Source organism: Phyllobates terribilis, unplaced genomic scaffold, assembly GCF_046119375.1.
Source record: "Phyllobates terribilis strain yellow unplaced genomic scaffold, ASM4611937v1 Scaffold_11__3_contigs__length_659146591, whole genome shotgun sequence".
NCBI classification, from domain to species: domain Eukaryota; kingdom Metazoa; phylum Chordata; class Amphibia; order Anura; family Dendrobatidae; genus Phyllobates; species Phyllobates terribilis.
Window position 1 is genome coordinate 340,636,049 of NW_027362771.1, and position 16,148 is coordinate 340,652,196.

The window sequence follows — 16,148 nt, forward strand, 5'->3', positions numbered from 1 at the left end:
ATATAATAAGTAAACAGCAGCCATTCAACAATTCACAGACATCAATTTAATCTACAGCAAGAGTCAAAATTCAGACTCATAAGAATAATAGCTCATCTCTACGGCTCTACTAAATACACATCTGGCATAATTAAGAATAAATGCTGTGTCATCACGGTGGTAATGTCCCATTTCATTTAAAATAAGCTCTATAGACATATTCTTAGGGAGATCTAAGTCCGGCTCATACAGTGCGTACGGAAAGTATTCAGACCCCTTTAAATGTTTCATTCTTTGTTTCATTATAGCCATTTGGTAAATTCTAAAAAGTTCAAAGTACACTCTGCACCCCATCTTGACAGAAAAAAAAATAGAAATGTAGAAATTTTTGCAAATTTATTAAAAAAGAAAAACTGAAATATCACATGGTCATAAGTATTCAGTATTTTAATAAATGTGCGAAAATGTCTACATTTCTGCTTTTTTTTCAGTCAAGATGGGGTGCAGAGTGTACTTTAATGAGAAAAAAATGAACTTTTTAGAATTTACAAAATGGCTGCAATGAAACAAAGAGTGAAAAATTTAAAGGAGTCTGAATACTTTCTGTACCCACTGTAGATCTTAACAGCTCATTTACATATAAGAAAAATGTGGATTTCTCTGGAATAAGACATCAGAACGCAGATATCAAGACATCATTTTATTCACCTTCCTATGATCTACATGCCCATATAGACGACTTAGGAGGGTTGATTTTAGTGACAGATTCCCTTTAATAGACAAGACATATCAACAGAATATTGATGTGCTTCAGTAGAGTCCTCTCTTGCAAGGCACCATGGAGTGATAGGGGAATGCATACAGAACAGAACTTTATTTCTGTTAATAGTCTGAATTGAATGTCTTAGCTAGGACTCCAACAGTACAACCGAAGTGACAATAATCATTGTTCTGCCTTAAAGGGAATCTGTCTGCAGGTTTTTGCTACCTCATCTGAGAGCAGCATGAAGTAGGCAAAGAGACCATGAATCCAAGGACGTATCACTTAGCTTACTGTCAATGTTACTGTTTTCTGACACAATTTTTTAGATGGTGCACTGCTTTCTCAGTGCCAATCAGGTCTTATTACACATGGCCAAGTGAACACTACACCTTTTATTTGACTTGCTACCCAGGATGGCAAAGGGACACATGAAAGGCAGGGTCTTCCCTCCATGGAGCTTCTAAATTTGTTTCCAATGCTTAAAAGGTCAGATCTGCCATATCAATATCGGTGTTAATAGCATAAAAGCATCACCTGGCTATATGCTGCGGCTCAAGCAACATTTTTGCATAATTAAAGAATAGACAAGGCTGTGTTCACATCTGCATTGGAGGCACCATCTCAGATCCAGCAAGACACTATGATGGATACCTGCAGGGCCCCTTATTGTCTATAGAGTCTACCCCATGCCGTGAGTGTCCGTCATGCATGGGATTCATCATTTATGCTCTTTCCGTATTCCGTTCCCATAATGGAACAGAAATACAAACGCAGATGTGAACGGAGATAAACTTACCGTACGTATAAAAAACACTGTAAACATTTCAACCGTAATGTGTCCCATCCATCATAAATATCCCAAATTCTAGGGGAATCCTCCGCTCTTTACAGAATTCAGCCTGGAGTCCACAATAATATACTTGCATCTGTTTCTATGCAATGCACACATAAATATGTATCCAACATTTCTTTAGAGTTATTCCTGTCCCGCTCACAAATAATTCAACTGAAAATGCGGAGTTGATTGGTGCGTTATAAAACGGCTACATTATACGTTGAGTTACAAACGTGCTCATGTGGTGTGTGTGGTGTAGGGGTTAAGCAGACAGGGTGGGACCCCAGTGTAATGTGAGTCCCTCACACACTCAGTCCTCTCTGCACTCAGCAGTAGTTGTATGATGGCTGGAGGACACTGTTTGCTGCTGCTGCTGCTTCTTCTTCTGGGGGGAGTTCTTCAAGACATGGGATCTGAAGGTAAATTGTTTGAGGGATGATGGGGACAAGGGATAATTAAGGAAGGATGTGCATACACTTATACAAAAGGAATTATTTAGAAAGTTCAATCTTTACTGGATCCTCCCTTTCATTCTGTATCTGGAGTAAGAGCCTGGGATTCCCTCTCCAGGATTTGAACTTCTCCAATGTATTTCATGTCCAGATATGTGGTTGCTGCCTTATCTATGTCATATTCTTCACTGCCACCACATATTAGGTTTGCCCTGGTTGGTCTTTTTCTCTGTTAGTAACTTGTTGCTCTTAGAATATACAACTGGTTTACTTTTGCTGCTGCATCTAAATATCATTGTTCTCTGTAATATTCATCTGTAACAATAATTACATGTATTGGTCCTTGTAAAAGTACGTCCAATAGGCTCCATACAATTATATTTCTGCTCATCTATTTATTCATTCATTCTGTCATTCATTTCTCACTTCTCTGTAAGATTATATCACTCAATGAAATCAATAAGTGTACATCACTTTAATTATGTATAGCTGACGATGAATAATATTTGCTGTATAATAGTCATTTATTATAGGATCAGCCCCAATATTCCTACCTGTTCCCCGCTCCTACCAGGTAATAGCATACTGTCATGTGATCCCATTCTTCTTCACATTGACCATTTCTTCAGTCACTTTGTACAGTTATATGAAAAAGTTTGGGCACCCCTATTAATCTTAAGCTTAATGTTTTATAAAAATTGGTGTTTTTGCAACAGCTATTTCAGTTTAATATATGTAATAACTGTTGGACACAGTAATGTTTCTGCCTTGAAATGAGGTTTATTGTACTAACAGAAAATGTGCAATCTGCATTCAAACAAAATTTGACAGGTGCATAAGTATGGGCACCTCACCAGAAAAGTGACATTAATATTTAGTAGATCCTCCTTTTGCAAAAATAACAGCCTCTAGTCGCTTCCTGTAGCTTTTAATGATTTCCTGGATCCTGGATGAAGGTATTTTTGACCATTCCTCTTTACAAAACAATTCCAGTTCAGTTAAGTTTGATGGTCGCCGAGCATGAACAGCCCTCTTCAAATGATCCCACAGATGTTCAATGATATTCAGGTCTGGGGACTGGGATGGCCATTCCAGAACATTGTAATTGTTCCTCTGCATGAATGCCTGAGTAGATTTGGAGCGGTGTTTTGGATCATTGTCTTGATGAAAAATCCATCCCCTGCGTAACTTCAACTTTATCACTGATTCTTGAACATTATTGTCAAGAATCTGCTGATACTGAGTGGAATCCATGCGTCCCTCAACTTTAACAGGATTCCTGGTGCCGGCATTGGCCACACAGCCCCAAAGCATGATGGAACCTCCACCAAATTTTACTGTGGGTAGCAAGTGTTTTTCTTGGAATGCTGTGTTTTTTTGCCGCCATGCATAACGCCTTTTTGTATGACCAAACAACATAATCTTGGTTTCATCAGTCCACATGACCTTCTTCAAAAAAGAAATTGGCTTCTCCAAATGTGCTTTTGCATACCTCAGCCGACTCTGTTTGTGGCGTGCTTGCAGAAACGGCTTCTTTCGCATCACTCTCCCATACAGCTTCTCCTTGTGCAAAGTGCGTTGTATAGTTGACCGATGCACAGTGACACCATCTGCAGCAAGTTGATGCTGCTGCTCTCTGGAGGTGGTCTGAGGATTGTCCTTAACTGATCTTACCATTCTTCTTCTCTGCCTTTCTGATGTTTTTCTTGGCCTGCCACTTCTGGCCTTAACAAGAACTGTCCCTGTGTTCTTCCATTTCCTTACTATGTTCCTCACAGTGGAAACTGACAGGTTAAATCTCTGAGACAGCTTTTTGTATCCTTCCCCTGAACAACTATGTTGAATAATCTTTGTTTTCAGATCACTTGACAGTTGTTTTGAGGAGCCCATGATGCCACTCTTCAGAGGAGATTCAAACAGGAGTACAACTTGCAAGTGGCAACTTTAAGTAGCTTTTCTCATGATTGCATACACCTGGCTATGAAGTTCAAAGCTCAATGAGGTTATAAAACCAAAAAAAGTGCTTTAGTAAGTCAGTAAAAAGTAGGTAGGAGTATTTAAAACAAGAAAATGATAAGGGTGCCCATACTTATGCACCTGTCAAATTTTGTTTGAATGCAGATTGCACATTTTCTGTTAGTACAATAAACCTCATTTCAAGGCAGAAACATTAGTGTGTCCAACAGTTATTACATATATCAAACTGAAATAGCTGTTGCAAAAACACCAATTTTTATAAAACATTAAGCTTAAGATTAATAGGGGTGCCCAAACTTTTTCATATAACTGTATATGTGTATCTATGGTGACAACAATTTATACCGCTATAAGACCAATGTGTGGTCCATTATCATTCTTGTATCTGCCATTTGTCTTATCCCTCTTGATTCATGTGATTGTTGAACAGTTTAGTGCCCACGATGCAGAAATGAAGCAGAAATTTTCCTGAGCATTTCTGCATCTCCTTGGCAGAAAAACACATGCGGTTTTTACATGCTTTTTTGACGTGTATTTGACGCGTTTTTGCATGCTTATTTGCCATGCGTTTTTCCAATGCATTGTATAGGCAAATACGCATGCAGAAACGCACAAGACTTGGTCATGTTCGTATTTTTTCTGCGAGTAAAATCTGAGCAGAAATAATATGGACCATGTGCACAGAACTTGCAGAATGTCATGGGATAAGGTATGCAATGCGTTTCTGGAGCGTTTACGCGCTACAAATACGCACCAAAAAACGCACCAAAAATGCATCGTGGGCACACAGCTTTAGGGCACAGCCCCACTATCAGTATTCGGTCAGTATTTTATCTCAGGAGTGGGAGCCAAAACCAGGTGAGGAACAATCAGAGAAAAGGTATAATAGAAACAAGTCACCAATTCTGCATTTATCCCCCACTCCTGGTTTTGGCTCCCACTCCTGAGAAAAATACTGACCGAATACTGACCGAGTACTGATAGTGGGGCAGTGGCCTTAGGCTAAGTTCCCACAATGAGCTTTTGGTGAGTTTTTGATGCTGTAGAATTTCTGCACCTATTATTTAAATTAGATTACTTGCGTTTTCTCATTGCGTTATTGTGTGTTTTTTTAACATGAGTTTTTACTGTGTTTTTGACGCTGCGTTTTTTGTCTCTTTTTGGTGTGTCACACTTTAAATATACTTAGGTGCAGATTTTTGATGCGTTTCCACAGCAAAAATGCGCTAAAAACACGTGTGCGTTTTTTACCTATGGATTTTCCGCATCTAATGTAAATCTATGGGGAATATACGCACAGAAAACTCAGCGTACCCGCAAGATAAATTGACATGCTGTTGATTTGAAACACGCACCGCAGGTCAGTTTACACTGAGTAATAAAAAGCACAGTGGGCATCAGATCTCTATGACTCCCATCCCCTTTGCTGGAACTGTAAGTTGCTGCGTCTTTGAAGCAGTAAAAATACACAGCTTCATAAACTCACCAAAAGCTGATTATGGGAGCGTAGCCTTGAGCGCCCATCTTCCTTCTACATTTGGCTTACCATGTGTAAATATATATCTTTCCCTTGATACTTTATATTTAATTTAACTATCTGCACCTCTCAAGATACACCTTGGTCTTATGTTGTACAAAACTATACAATTATTAGTCCTAGACCAAGTCACTGACAAATTGTGCCACTTTGATATGTAACAAAATAGCTCAGTATTTCTGTTATGATGTACAATAAAAAATGATATTGTGGTACTGAGCATTTCTTTTGATAAGCAAATATGGATAGAAGAATACATAACAGACAGATGGGAGTTTTGCTTGATGTAACCTTGGGTGACTTGGGAATAAGCAATCCTCACTGGTAATAATGGCATCACAATTTGCGCTATGTAACTTTTTAGATTCCGTAATTTACGGTGGAAATGTTTCACATCCAAAACAAGTAGGACAACCCTCATACTGTCACCCAATCTTATAAACGTCTGCTCCCCGAAAACTGATAATTACCCCTCATTAGTCCTGCCATCTGTAAACCAGATCCATCTTCATATTTTTGGAAATATGGTCTAAGTAAAGTGCGAAATCTTTCTCAGACTTAAATGTCTGCGTGACAACAAACATCTCAGTGTGTATTATGTGTTCCGTTATTCCAGTATTATAAATGAGGACTATTTCATGCAAAGTTGTGGCAAAGCAAGGAAGCGGGGAACACCATGCTGTGCAAATGCATTAAAGGCCAATTAAAATGGTTTCATATATGGCGGCAACAACTGTGTGTAGGACTTAGATATTTCGCATTTATTACTAACATCTACCAATATCTCTGAGCTCTATAGTTTACTACTGAGCAGATATCCTATTCCTTTAACTGGCCTGGAATGTAATTGTTCCAGCTTCAGTGCAAAAATATTTCATCAAATTAAAATGTGTAAGTATTTAGAAATGCACTTATAGTACTAACATAATATTCATGTAATATTAGTTATTAAAGCGGTATTTTATCCAGTGCCATAGCGTGGGTGTGTGGGGATGGGGGTGCGGTTGAGCAAGTTGCCAGAGTCTATAGGGGTACAAAATTTCACCCCTTCACCCTTTTCCAAGCCACCCTCCCTGTCAAGTGATTGGTACACTCTGCAGAGGCAGCGATCAAAATGACAATGCTCAGCAAAATGAAGTGAGCTTTGTCATCTAGGTTGCTGTCTATAATGATGAACTCATCTTTACTGCTGTACCCTACATAAACTGCATCGAAGATCACAGAAGAGCAGCTATTGAATGAAGATGGTATTGAATCATGTGCAGTGGACATAATTGAATATTGTTTTCATCCATTAAGAGCATCTTTTATATTTTTATACTTTATCTAAGCTTTAGGGCAAGGGTTAGGCTTGGCGCTTCACTGCTGCAGAATGTCAGTCTTAATTCTGCATATGATCATTCTGCACCATTAGGATTGAGGATAACTTACTAATCACAAGGAGTTTGACTGCTGGGACCCCCAAGGACTGGATTTTTCAGAGCCCCATTTTGAATGGAGTATAGCTGCATATGCTCAACACCTACTCCACTCATTATCTATGGGACTGCCTAAGAAAGCCAAGTACTGCTTTCAGTTACTTCCAGCAGTCCCCTTGACAATGGCCAGAGCAGAGGTCCAGCATGCTCTCCTCTGCTTTATTGAAGACTGGGACTCTGCGGAACTTGGTCCTAAGGTTCCAGAGCCAAGTTCTCAGGATCACTGCAGGTCTTCTAAAGTATGGATAGTGGAGAACCTCATTCATATTTTGAGAATAAACTTTTAAATGATGGTATATTCTAGAGATATGGGAAACCCCTTTATGGAGAAAAATATGATCTATTTCTTTTTCAAAAATAGAACAACTTTTATTCAAAATTTGTATTGGATATTGCAGCTCATCCCCAATTAAGCTGATAAAAGACATGCTGTTTCTAAGAGGAAATATGATAGACTTTTTTTTCTAATTCTTTATGATCAATAATTTACAAAGAGGTCTTACTTTCTGGTCCTGGAAATTACAAATTAGCTGTTGCTAGTTTTATCAATTTTCCTAAATTACACCTAAGGACAGTAACAGCTGATCTATACCATATGTTTTTGGTGCCAGTAACTATTGGACGATTAACTGTCAATGTCCTTTGAATAGGACACAAGAGTCATTTTTACTTGCAGGAAACCTCTTTAAAATTGAAGACATGTGAGTACCAAATGTCATCATGCCTTAATGAAAATCCAAACAATGTGATCCCGATGGAGTGATAAACATTTAATTAGCTTCCTACACTAAAGGGAAGTCACCAGTTGCAAAGTCAAACTTTGCTGAATCCCTTAGGCTTTTATAGAAGTAAACACTCCTTAATGGAAAACCGGAACAAGATGTCTTTTAAAAGTAATGCAGAACTTAAGATGCATAATGTGGCAGTTTCCCAGCTCATCACGTCTAATATGAATGTACTGTAGTTATTCTAACAATTGTTATATGTAGGTATGATGTAGTCCCCCTCATATATATGACTAGCATACAGTATGGCGCTTTCTTCGCATGTGCACATTTTAAGGGAACCTGTCTGACATATATAGGGACATTAGTGGAGACAGGGTGACACTAGATCAGCCAATAAGGTCTCCACTCCCTCCCCCCTTTCCCTAGAGTCTGGGTTCCCTTTTCCTCTTCCCTTTGTGTTGCACTTAGTCTTTCCCACACCTTGAGTGACACTGTCATCAGGTTTTTTAGACCTTAAACTACTGTCATCTAAGTAAAGCATCTAAAATGTTGATTATGTCTATGCCTGTAAGTCCATTTCTCTATTTTCTAGAAATCCATCAGTTAATGTGTATGCAAATGAACTTGAAAGTGCAGAGGGCGTGACTTGCACCTACATTCCTCCCTCTTTCTTCTCCCACCACCGGCCTTCTATCAGTGACGGACAAGTCACTCTTCTCTGTGACCTGCTCCCCCACCCAAGATCTTGCGCTGGTGCCATCACTCTCGGGAGCAGCGCATGCACAGATGTATAGTCCAACAACAGGAGAAGAAAGAGGGAGAGAAGTTTGAAATTTTTTAAGCGCAGGTCAAGCCCCATGCACTTGTGGCTCATGTGCCTAAATATTCGCTAATGGAAGATAGAGAAACCTATTACAAAGGTATAGACTTAATCAACATTTCAGATGCATTGCATAGAGGACATTAGTTTAGGATCTAAAATCCTACTGACAGGTTTTGATAAAGGAAAAAAGCACAGGTACTATAGTCCGATCATGGAGCAATTAGTGTTATTCACAAAAATGCTAAAACAATTAGGAAAACTGTTGTTTCCCTCATTTTTAGTTCCGATAATATCTGTGCGACTAGACATAATAACTGACATCATAATATTAATATAAAGCAGGATACTACTGTAACAGACTACTTTGGCAAATTTTCACTATAGGATGTAATGATTGTGTGGACTACTGTTACATCGCCAGATGATAGTTTTGTAGTTGGAATTTATGAAATTAATTTTATATGTGTGTTTTGCATTAAAATTTGAATTCTATTGACTACAGGGAGGTTTTGTAACGAACAGTCATGGAACAGTTCATTCAGATATATCATCTAAAAACAGAAATATAATGTTGAGAATCTTTTAAGATAATCCATTTTTTTGTAAAATAAGTGAAGGCTAGGTAACATGAAAAGTGTCTTTATCGAACGTTATGGAGTTTTTAAAATGTTTAGAACACCATTGCGTCTAGGGGTAATTACATCCATAGATACAGACTCTGGCCAAGCATGCCATCTGACAGATACAAGCTATCTAAATGAAAGAAGAAGCATAGGAAGGTTCTGTAAGGTCCCATATACTTGTATGGGCGCCGTACAATGGCTGCATAAAACTTGGAGATTGCACATAGATTTAATATAACTAGGTGCATAAATCCCACAACTTAGGCTACTAGGCAATTTACCACTCTCTTGTAAATAATCTTGCCCTATTGCCCCATAATTTAGGCTATAAAGCCAAACCTGAATCACCATTGGCACAGAGCTGTTTAAGGGGTCCTTGCCCCTTATAAGTGCAAAGTAGGAGACCTGTTGGTCCACTAAGAGGTCTTCAGTGGCATTTTAATGGGTAAAGGTTGAAGTGGCACTAGTAACCTTGTTAGACTATGTTCATACGTTGCGTTTTTGTTTCGTTTTTTTGCAGCCAAACCTGCTCTTGGCAGTAAAGAAGCAGCTTCAAAAAGGCAGGTTTTGCTCCGTTTTTGCTGTGCATTTGCTGCGTTTCTTGTGCATACTGATACATTTTAGTACCCCCCAAAAAAAGATAATGCAACTTCCTTAAGGCTATTTGCATATTTATTCCTAGGAAGCATTGCATGACTTATAAGTCTCCCCATAAAAGCTTAGCCATCTACTTAACCCCTTCACACCCACCCACCTCCCTGATCAGGTCAAATTTTACAATTCTAACCAGTGTCACTTTATGAAGTAATAACTCTGGAACGCTTGAACGTATCCCAGTGATTCTGAGACAGTTTTTTCGCGACACATTGTACATCATGTTAGTGGTAAAATTTAGGTCAATATTTTTTGTGTCAAAATATTAGAATATTGGCTAAAATTTTGAAAATTTTGCAATTTTCAAACTTTTCATTTTTATGCCCTTAAACCACACAATATAGTTAATTAATAACATTTACCACATGTCTACTTTAATCAGCACAATTTTTGAAACATAATTTGTTTTTGTATGGAAGTTAGAAGGGTTAAAATTTGATCAGAAATTTCTTGTTTTTCCAACAAAATTTTCAAAACCATTTTTTAGGGACTACATCCCATTGGAAGTGGCTTTGAGAGGCCTATGTTACAGAAAATACCCAAAAGTGACACCATTTTAAAAACTACACTCCTCAAAGTGCTTGAAACCACATTCAATAAGTTAATTAACTCTTCAGTTATTTCATAAGATTTAAAGCAATTTGGAAGGAAAAAATGAAAATGTAACTTTTTGCCACAAAAACGTTGCTTCAGCCCCAAATTTTACATTTGCACAAAGGGGAATAGGATAAAATGAACCATACAATTTGTTGTACAATTTCTCCTGAGTACACTGATACCACTACCACATACTGTATGTGTGGCACCCCAGGGATCTGGTTTCCACAGTAACAGCAATGTTATGTCTGAGAGCAGGTGGGAGGTCTCTTGGTCAGGAATCCTATGCATGCCACACCTCCTGCCCAGTCCTGGGAGGGGAAGAACTTCCCCTATATAAACCTAGGGCTGAGGCAGGGTTAGTGAGTAGAGAAGAAGTAGAGACAGAGAAAAGAAGCAAATATAGGAACAGAACATCAGGAGCTCTGTGGGAGCAGTGTTACAAGGAGTCAGGGGCTGGCAGCTGCAGAGCTCGCCCTGACTGAGAAGATTTCTTACCGGACCCGGAGTCCGAGGCTGTGGGGACTAACTCCTACCCAGCAGCAGAATCCGTCAGGCAGGGGATTCCAGGTCCTCTGGCGAAGAAACCCGAAGGCACGGTCACACGCATGGGACCAGCACCGCCGTCGTGGAGCGGAAGCTACTAGAAGGCCCCGAGTCACCGGCCATACGGGTGAGCACCACACGGTACACTCAGGGACGTGGGCTACTTATACCCGCCTCTAGCAAGGTAGCCAGAAGAGTACAGTTAGTTTGGGAGGCCTACAACTCCGCCTGGCCAGGGGAGATCCCATCTGCTCAAGGACTGACCAGGCCCCAATCGCTAGCCAGTACTCCGGGAGGGTCTATCTTTGTCACCAGTAAAGACCCTGAACTACACCGTACCGTCTCCGAGTGGTTCCTGCTACCCCCATCATCCACGTCGGCTGCCCTGAGGCCATACCCCTCCCGTTGGGGGTTATACTATCACGCTGCACAATCCTACCACCGGCCTCAGCGGTCTGCCCTGCAGCAGCAGCTCCTTAGCTGTACTCAACGGGTGGCGTAGTCGTCCAACATCTACCGCTGATACATCACCGCTCAGTTTGACTCCCTGGGCACGGACCGGGTCACCGCCACGAGACTACAACCCTCAACAGATCCGGCTCCGGGTAAGCTCCCGCGTGCGCAACGCAGCGCGACACAGGCCCAGGGGCGCGTCAACTTTTGGCGTAGTCGGCAGGATTTCGTGCCCGCAACCACCGGGTACTGCGTGCCTGAAAGAGACTGTTCAAACTTACCTGTGGTGAAGATTCCCGCCATCCGGTGCCATTTTCAGCCTTCTTCCCGCCTTCCGTGGAGTTTTCCCGCCGTTGGACGCCATCTTGAAGACGTCGCGCGGGAAGAAGAGGGGCGTGGACTCCGAAAGCGCGCGAGAACTGAAGCCCCGCCTCACGTCCGGACGTCGCGTAAGGTCCTGGAAGGAGCCCAGCAGACGCCGACGTCACAGGAGCGCGACGGAAGGTCCTCAACCCTGACGATCTACTGCGGAGCCGCGGCCTATGGAAGAGGATCATCGCAAGGTAGGCCACGGTCCACTAGGGGGGAGGAGGATGTCGAATACGGAGGAGAGTTTCACTGCCTCAACCCCCGCCAGCGCCATCGCTGCTGCAGTCATGCCTTTCACCATGCCCTATATCCCGGGAGCGGCCTGGCTACCCCAGTACTCAGGGGAGTCACATACCCTGCATGACTTTAGAGAAAAGCTGGATAGCCTCTTCCAGGTGTACCCCCTCACAGAAGAGCAAAAAGTGAGCATCCTGGTGGCCCAATTAACTGGGGCAGCCCGAAGGGAGGTAAAGTCCTGGCCACCTGGGGGGAGGACTGTCGCAGGGATACTAACCCGGCTGAGGGACACCTTTGATACCCGCACCTCAGCCGAGATCAAGCTCAGATTGTTATGTTCTGCTACCAAAGCTAAGGAAAGAGAGGAGATCTGTCCCTACTATAGGACTCAGCTGAATCCCTACGATGTAACAGGGAACCTGATCCTGCGATCAGACCTGCTAAAGTCCTAATCTAGTCTGTACGGAGACCTATAGATTTGGGGAGGGAATCCCTACAAGTACTAAGGACTGGGAGGAATATGGGACACCTCCTAACAGAAATAGCAGCAGACAGACGAACAAACAAAATAGATAGAACCTAGAGGTCCGTAGACCAAGCAAACTAACAGAGTTAGATACAGAGCACAGGCTAGCTAGAAAGTAGATATACAATGAAGTCCAGCAAAGCCAGAAGGGCGGAGCAGGATTAAATAGGCCAACAAGGTCATGTGACCAGCAAAGGAAAAAAAACCTAACAGCAAGGTTCTAACAGTACCCCCCCTTCTAAGAGGATCCTCCGGATCCCCTAGGACCAGGCTTATCAGGAAATCTCCTGTGAAACGCTCTGATAAGTCTGGACGCGGAAACATCATCTGACCTCACCCAAGAGTTATCCTCGGGTCCGAAACCTTTCCAGGCCACAAGATACTGCAAACTACCTCTATACCGTCTAGAGTCAAGGATGCGAGAAATTTCATATTCCCCGTCCTCCACCACCGGAGGAACAGAGGCAGAGGCGTCACCATCCGACACAACAGCTTTTTTTAACAGAGAGACATGAAAGACCGGATTAATTCTCCAGGAGGTAGGAACCTCCAACCTAACAGCAGATTGGTTGACAACCTGAAGCACCTTAAAGGGCCCTACAAACTTGGGACCCAATTTCTTAGAAGGAATCCTCAACCGCAGATTCCTAGAGGACAACCAAACCATGTCACCAACAGCGAACAAAACCTCCTGTAGTTTCCTATCAAAGTAGTCTTTAGATTTTCTGTTGGCCTCCTGAAGATTACCACGCACATCCGTCCAAACTCTTTCCAAATCACCGGAAAAATTCTCCTCCTCAGGCACGGCAGATCCCAACTTGGAGAACGACCCAAACGACGGATGTCTCCCAGAACAACAAAAAAAAGGCGAACAACCAGCAGAAGAAGATGTATGATTGTTCAGAGCAAATTCGGCAAGTGGCAGAAACTCAGACCACCCCTCTTGATTGTCTGCCACAAAACAACGCAAGAACTGCTCAACATCCTGGTTTTTCCTTTCTGTCTGGCCATTAGATTCAGGATGATATCCGGACGAAAACGACAAATGAATTCCCAACCTGTCACAAAAGGCACGCCAAAAACGAGCCACGAACTGAGGACCCCTATCAGAAACAATGTCAGTAGGAACGCCATGAAGTCTGACAATTTCCTTGACAAAGGCCTTAGCGAGAGTTTTAGCGCAGGGCAGTTTGACGAAGGGAACCAAGTGACACATCTTGCTAAAACGGTCCACGACCACCCAGATGACAGTAAAACCCTCAGAGGGGGGAAGGTCAGTTATAAAGTCCATAGCCAAATGTGTCCAAGGAGCACTGGGGACCTCCAAAGGACAAAGCAACCCCGCAGCAGGAGTATGTGAGGACTTAGATCTAGCACATATAGTACATTGGCGCACCCACTTAATGACTTCCTTCTGCCATCCAGGCCACCAAAAACTGCGACCCACCAGTCTCTTGGTCTCAGAGATTCCGGGATGACCTGCCAACCGAGATTCGTGACACTCAACAAACAAATCTCTCCTAAAGGTCCCAGGCACAAACAACCTCCCATGAGGAGTGTTAGATGGGGCATTCTCCTGAGCTTTAAGAATCTCATCTTCCAAAACGGAGTCTAAAGCAGCTATCACAACACCTTCTTGTAAAATGTTTTCCTCTTTCTCAGCACCGACTATGGGAGAAAAACTGCGAGACAAGGCATCCGCCTTAACATTCTTAGTACCAGGGATGTAAGTAACGGAGAAATTAAACCGCGAGAAAAACAGTGCCCACCTAGCCTGACGGGCATTCAGGCGCTTGGCAGCGTCAAGATATATCAGATTTTTATGATCCGTAAGAACCTGAACGGGAAATTCCGCACCTTCCAAGAAGTGGCGCCAGTGTTCAAATGCGAGTTTAATAGCCAATAATTCCCGATTACCAATATCGTAATTCAGTTCAGTCTCCGAAAATTTTTTTGAAAAAAATGCACAGGGATGTAATCCATCCCCGTTATCCTGAGACAATACTGCGCCAACCCCCACCGAAGAAGCATCAACCTCAACCAAAAACGGCCTAGTAACATCAGGCTGCATAAGGATGGGAGCAGAGGTGAACCTCTCCTTGAGATACACAAAAGCTTCAATGGCCTCAGAAGACCACTGAACCGCATCAGCACCTTTCCTGGTGAGATCAGTCAGAGGTTTGACAATACTAGAAAAAATTTTTATGAATTTTCTATAGTAATTGGCGAAACCCAAAAACCTCTGTATTGATTTCAAACCAATAGGCCTAGGCCATTCCTGCACAGCCTGAACCTTAACCGGGTCCATCTCAAAACCTTTGCTGGAGATAATGTAGCCCAAAAAACTAATTCTCTGTACAGCGAACTCACATTTCTCCAGCTTAGCAAAAAGCGAATTGTCCATTAATAACTGTAATACCTCACGCACGCTCCGCCAATGAGACTCCAGATCAGGCGAATAAATCAAAATGTCATCCAAATACACAACCACATTTTTACCGATCAAAGGTCTAAGGATGTCATTAATCAGATTCTGAAAAAATGCAGGAGCATTAGTAAGACCAAAAGGCATAACCAGATTCTCAAAATGACCCACAGGAGTGTTAAAAGCAGTCTTCCATTCATCACCCTCCTTCATGCGCAACAGATTGTATGCCCCCTTAAGGTCAATTTTAGAGAACCACTTGGCCCCCAATAACTGGTTAAACAGATCAGGAATCAATGGCAGTGGGTAAGGATTGCGTACCGTAATTTTGTTAATCTCACGAAAATCCAGACAAGGACGTAAACCGCCGTCCTTTTTTTTTACAAAAAAAAATCCAACCGCCACAGGAGACTTAGAGGGCCTAATGTGACCGGCGGCCAAACTTGTCTGTATGTATTCCTCCAAAGCCTTCCTCTCAGGAATAGTAAGGTTAAATAAACGACTTTTAGGAAGAGTCGCTCCAGGGACAAATTCAATAGAACAATCATAGTCTCTATGGGGAGGCAAAACCTGCGATTCTTTCTCAGAAAAAACTCTCCAAAAATCCTGAATAGGAACAGGCAATTCTCCCCTATCCAAAGCTGCAATACGCCCGTTACAACACTTGTCATAACATTTATGGCTCCAGGATTTAATTTCATTGGTAGACCAATCCAGTACAGGATTGTGAAATTTTAACCAGGGCAATCCCAATATTACTGGAGAAGGCAAGTTATTCAACACTACCAAATCCAATTTCTCATGGTGAACACCATTAATAGTGAGAGGAAATTCACTGACCTTGAGAGTAATATTCTTCAAAGGGGAGCCATCCACAGAAACCACAGCAATGGGGGATGATAAAGGTTCAGGTTTTAAATTGAGTTTTTCCACGAATCCCCCATCAATAACATTCAGTGTAGACCCACAATCAACAAACACCCGAAATTCCATTAATTTTTCCTGAGCAATCGTGGAAGCAGCTAAAAATATACCCTTGGAATTTAAACAGGCAATACGGGCATGACTGACCATTTTTTTTTCTTTCTTCATACGAAGCTCACAGCCTTTAATCAAATGACCAGATTTTCCACAATAGAAACACAA

General features: G+C 41.9%; 1 protein-coding gene across 1 annotated transcript in view; it reads left to right on the forward strand.

Moving 5' to 3' along the window:
• The first annotated feature begins 1,862 nt into the window (after positions 1–1,862).
• The window catches only part of CSPG4 (chondroitin sulfate proteoglycan 4), a 229,001-nt gene continuing 214,715 nt past the window's right edge, over positions 1,863–16,148 (forward strand). The window contains exon 1 of the mRNA XM_073652795.1: positions 1,863–1,996. Within this exon, the coding sequence (XP_073508896.1) occupies positions 1,918–1,996 (79 nt within the window). The 5' untranslated portion in view covers positions 1,863–1,917. The remainder of the gene's footprint in view (positions 1,997–16,148) is intronic.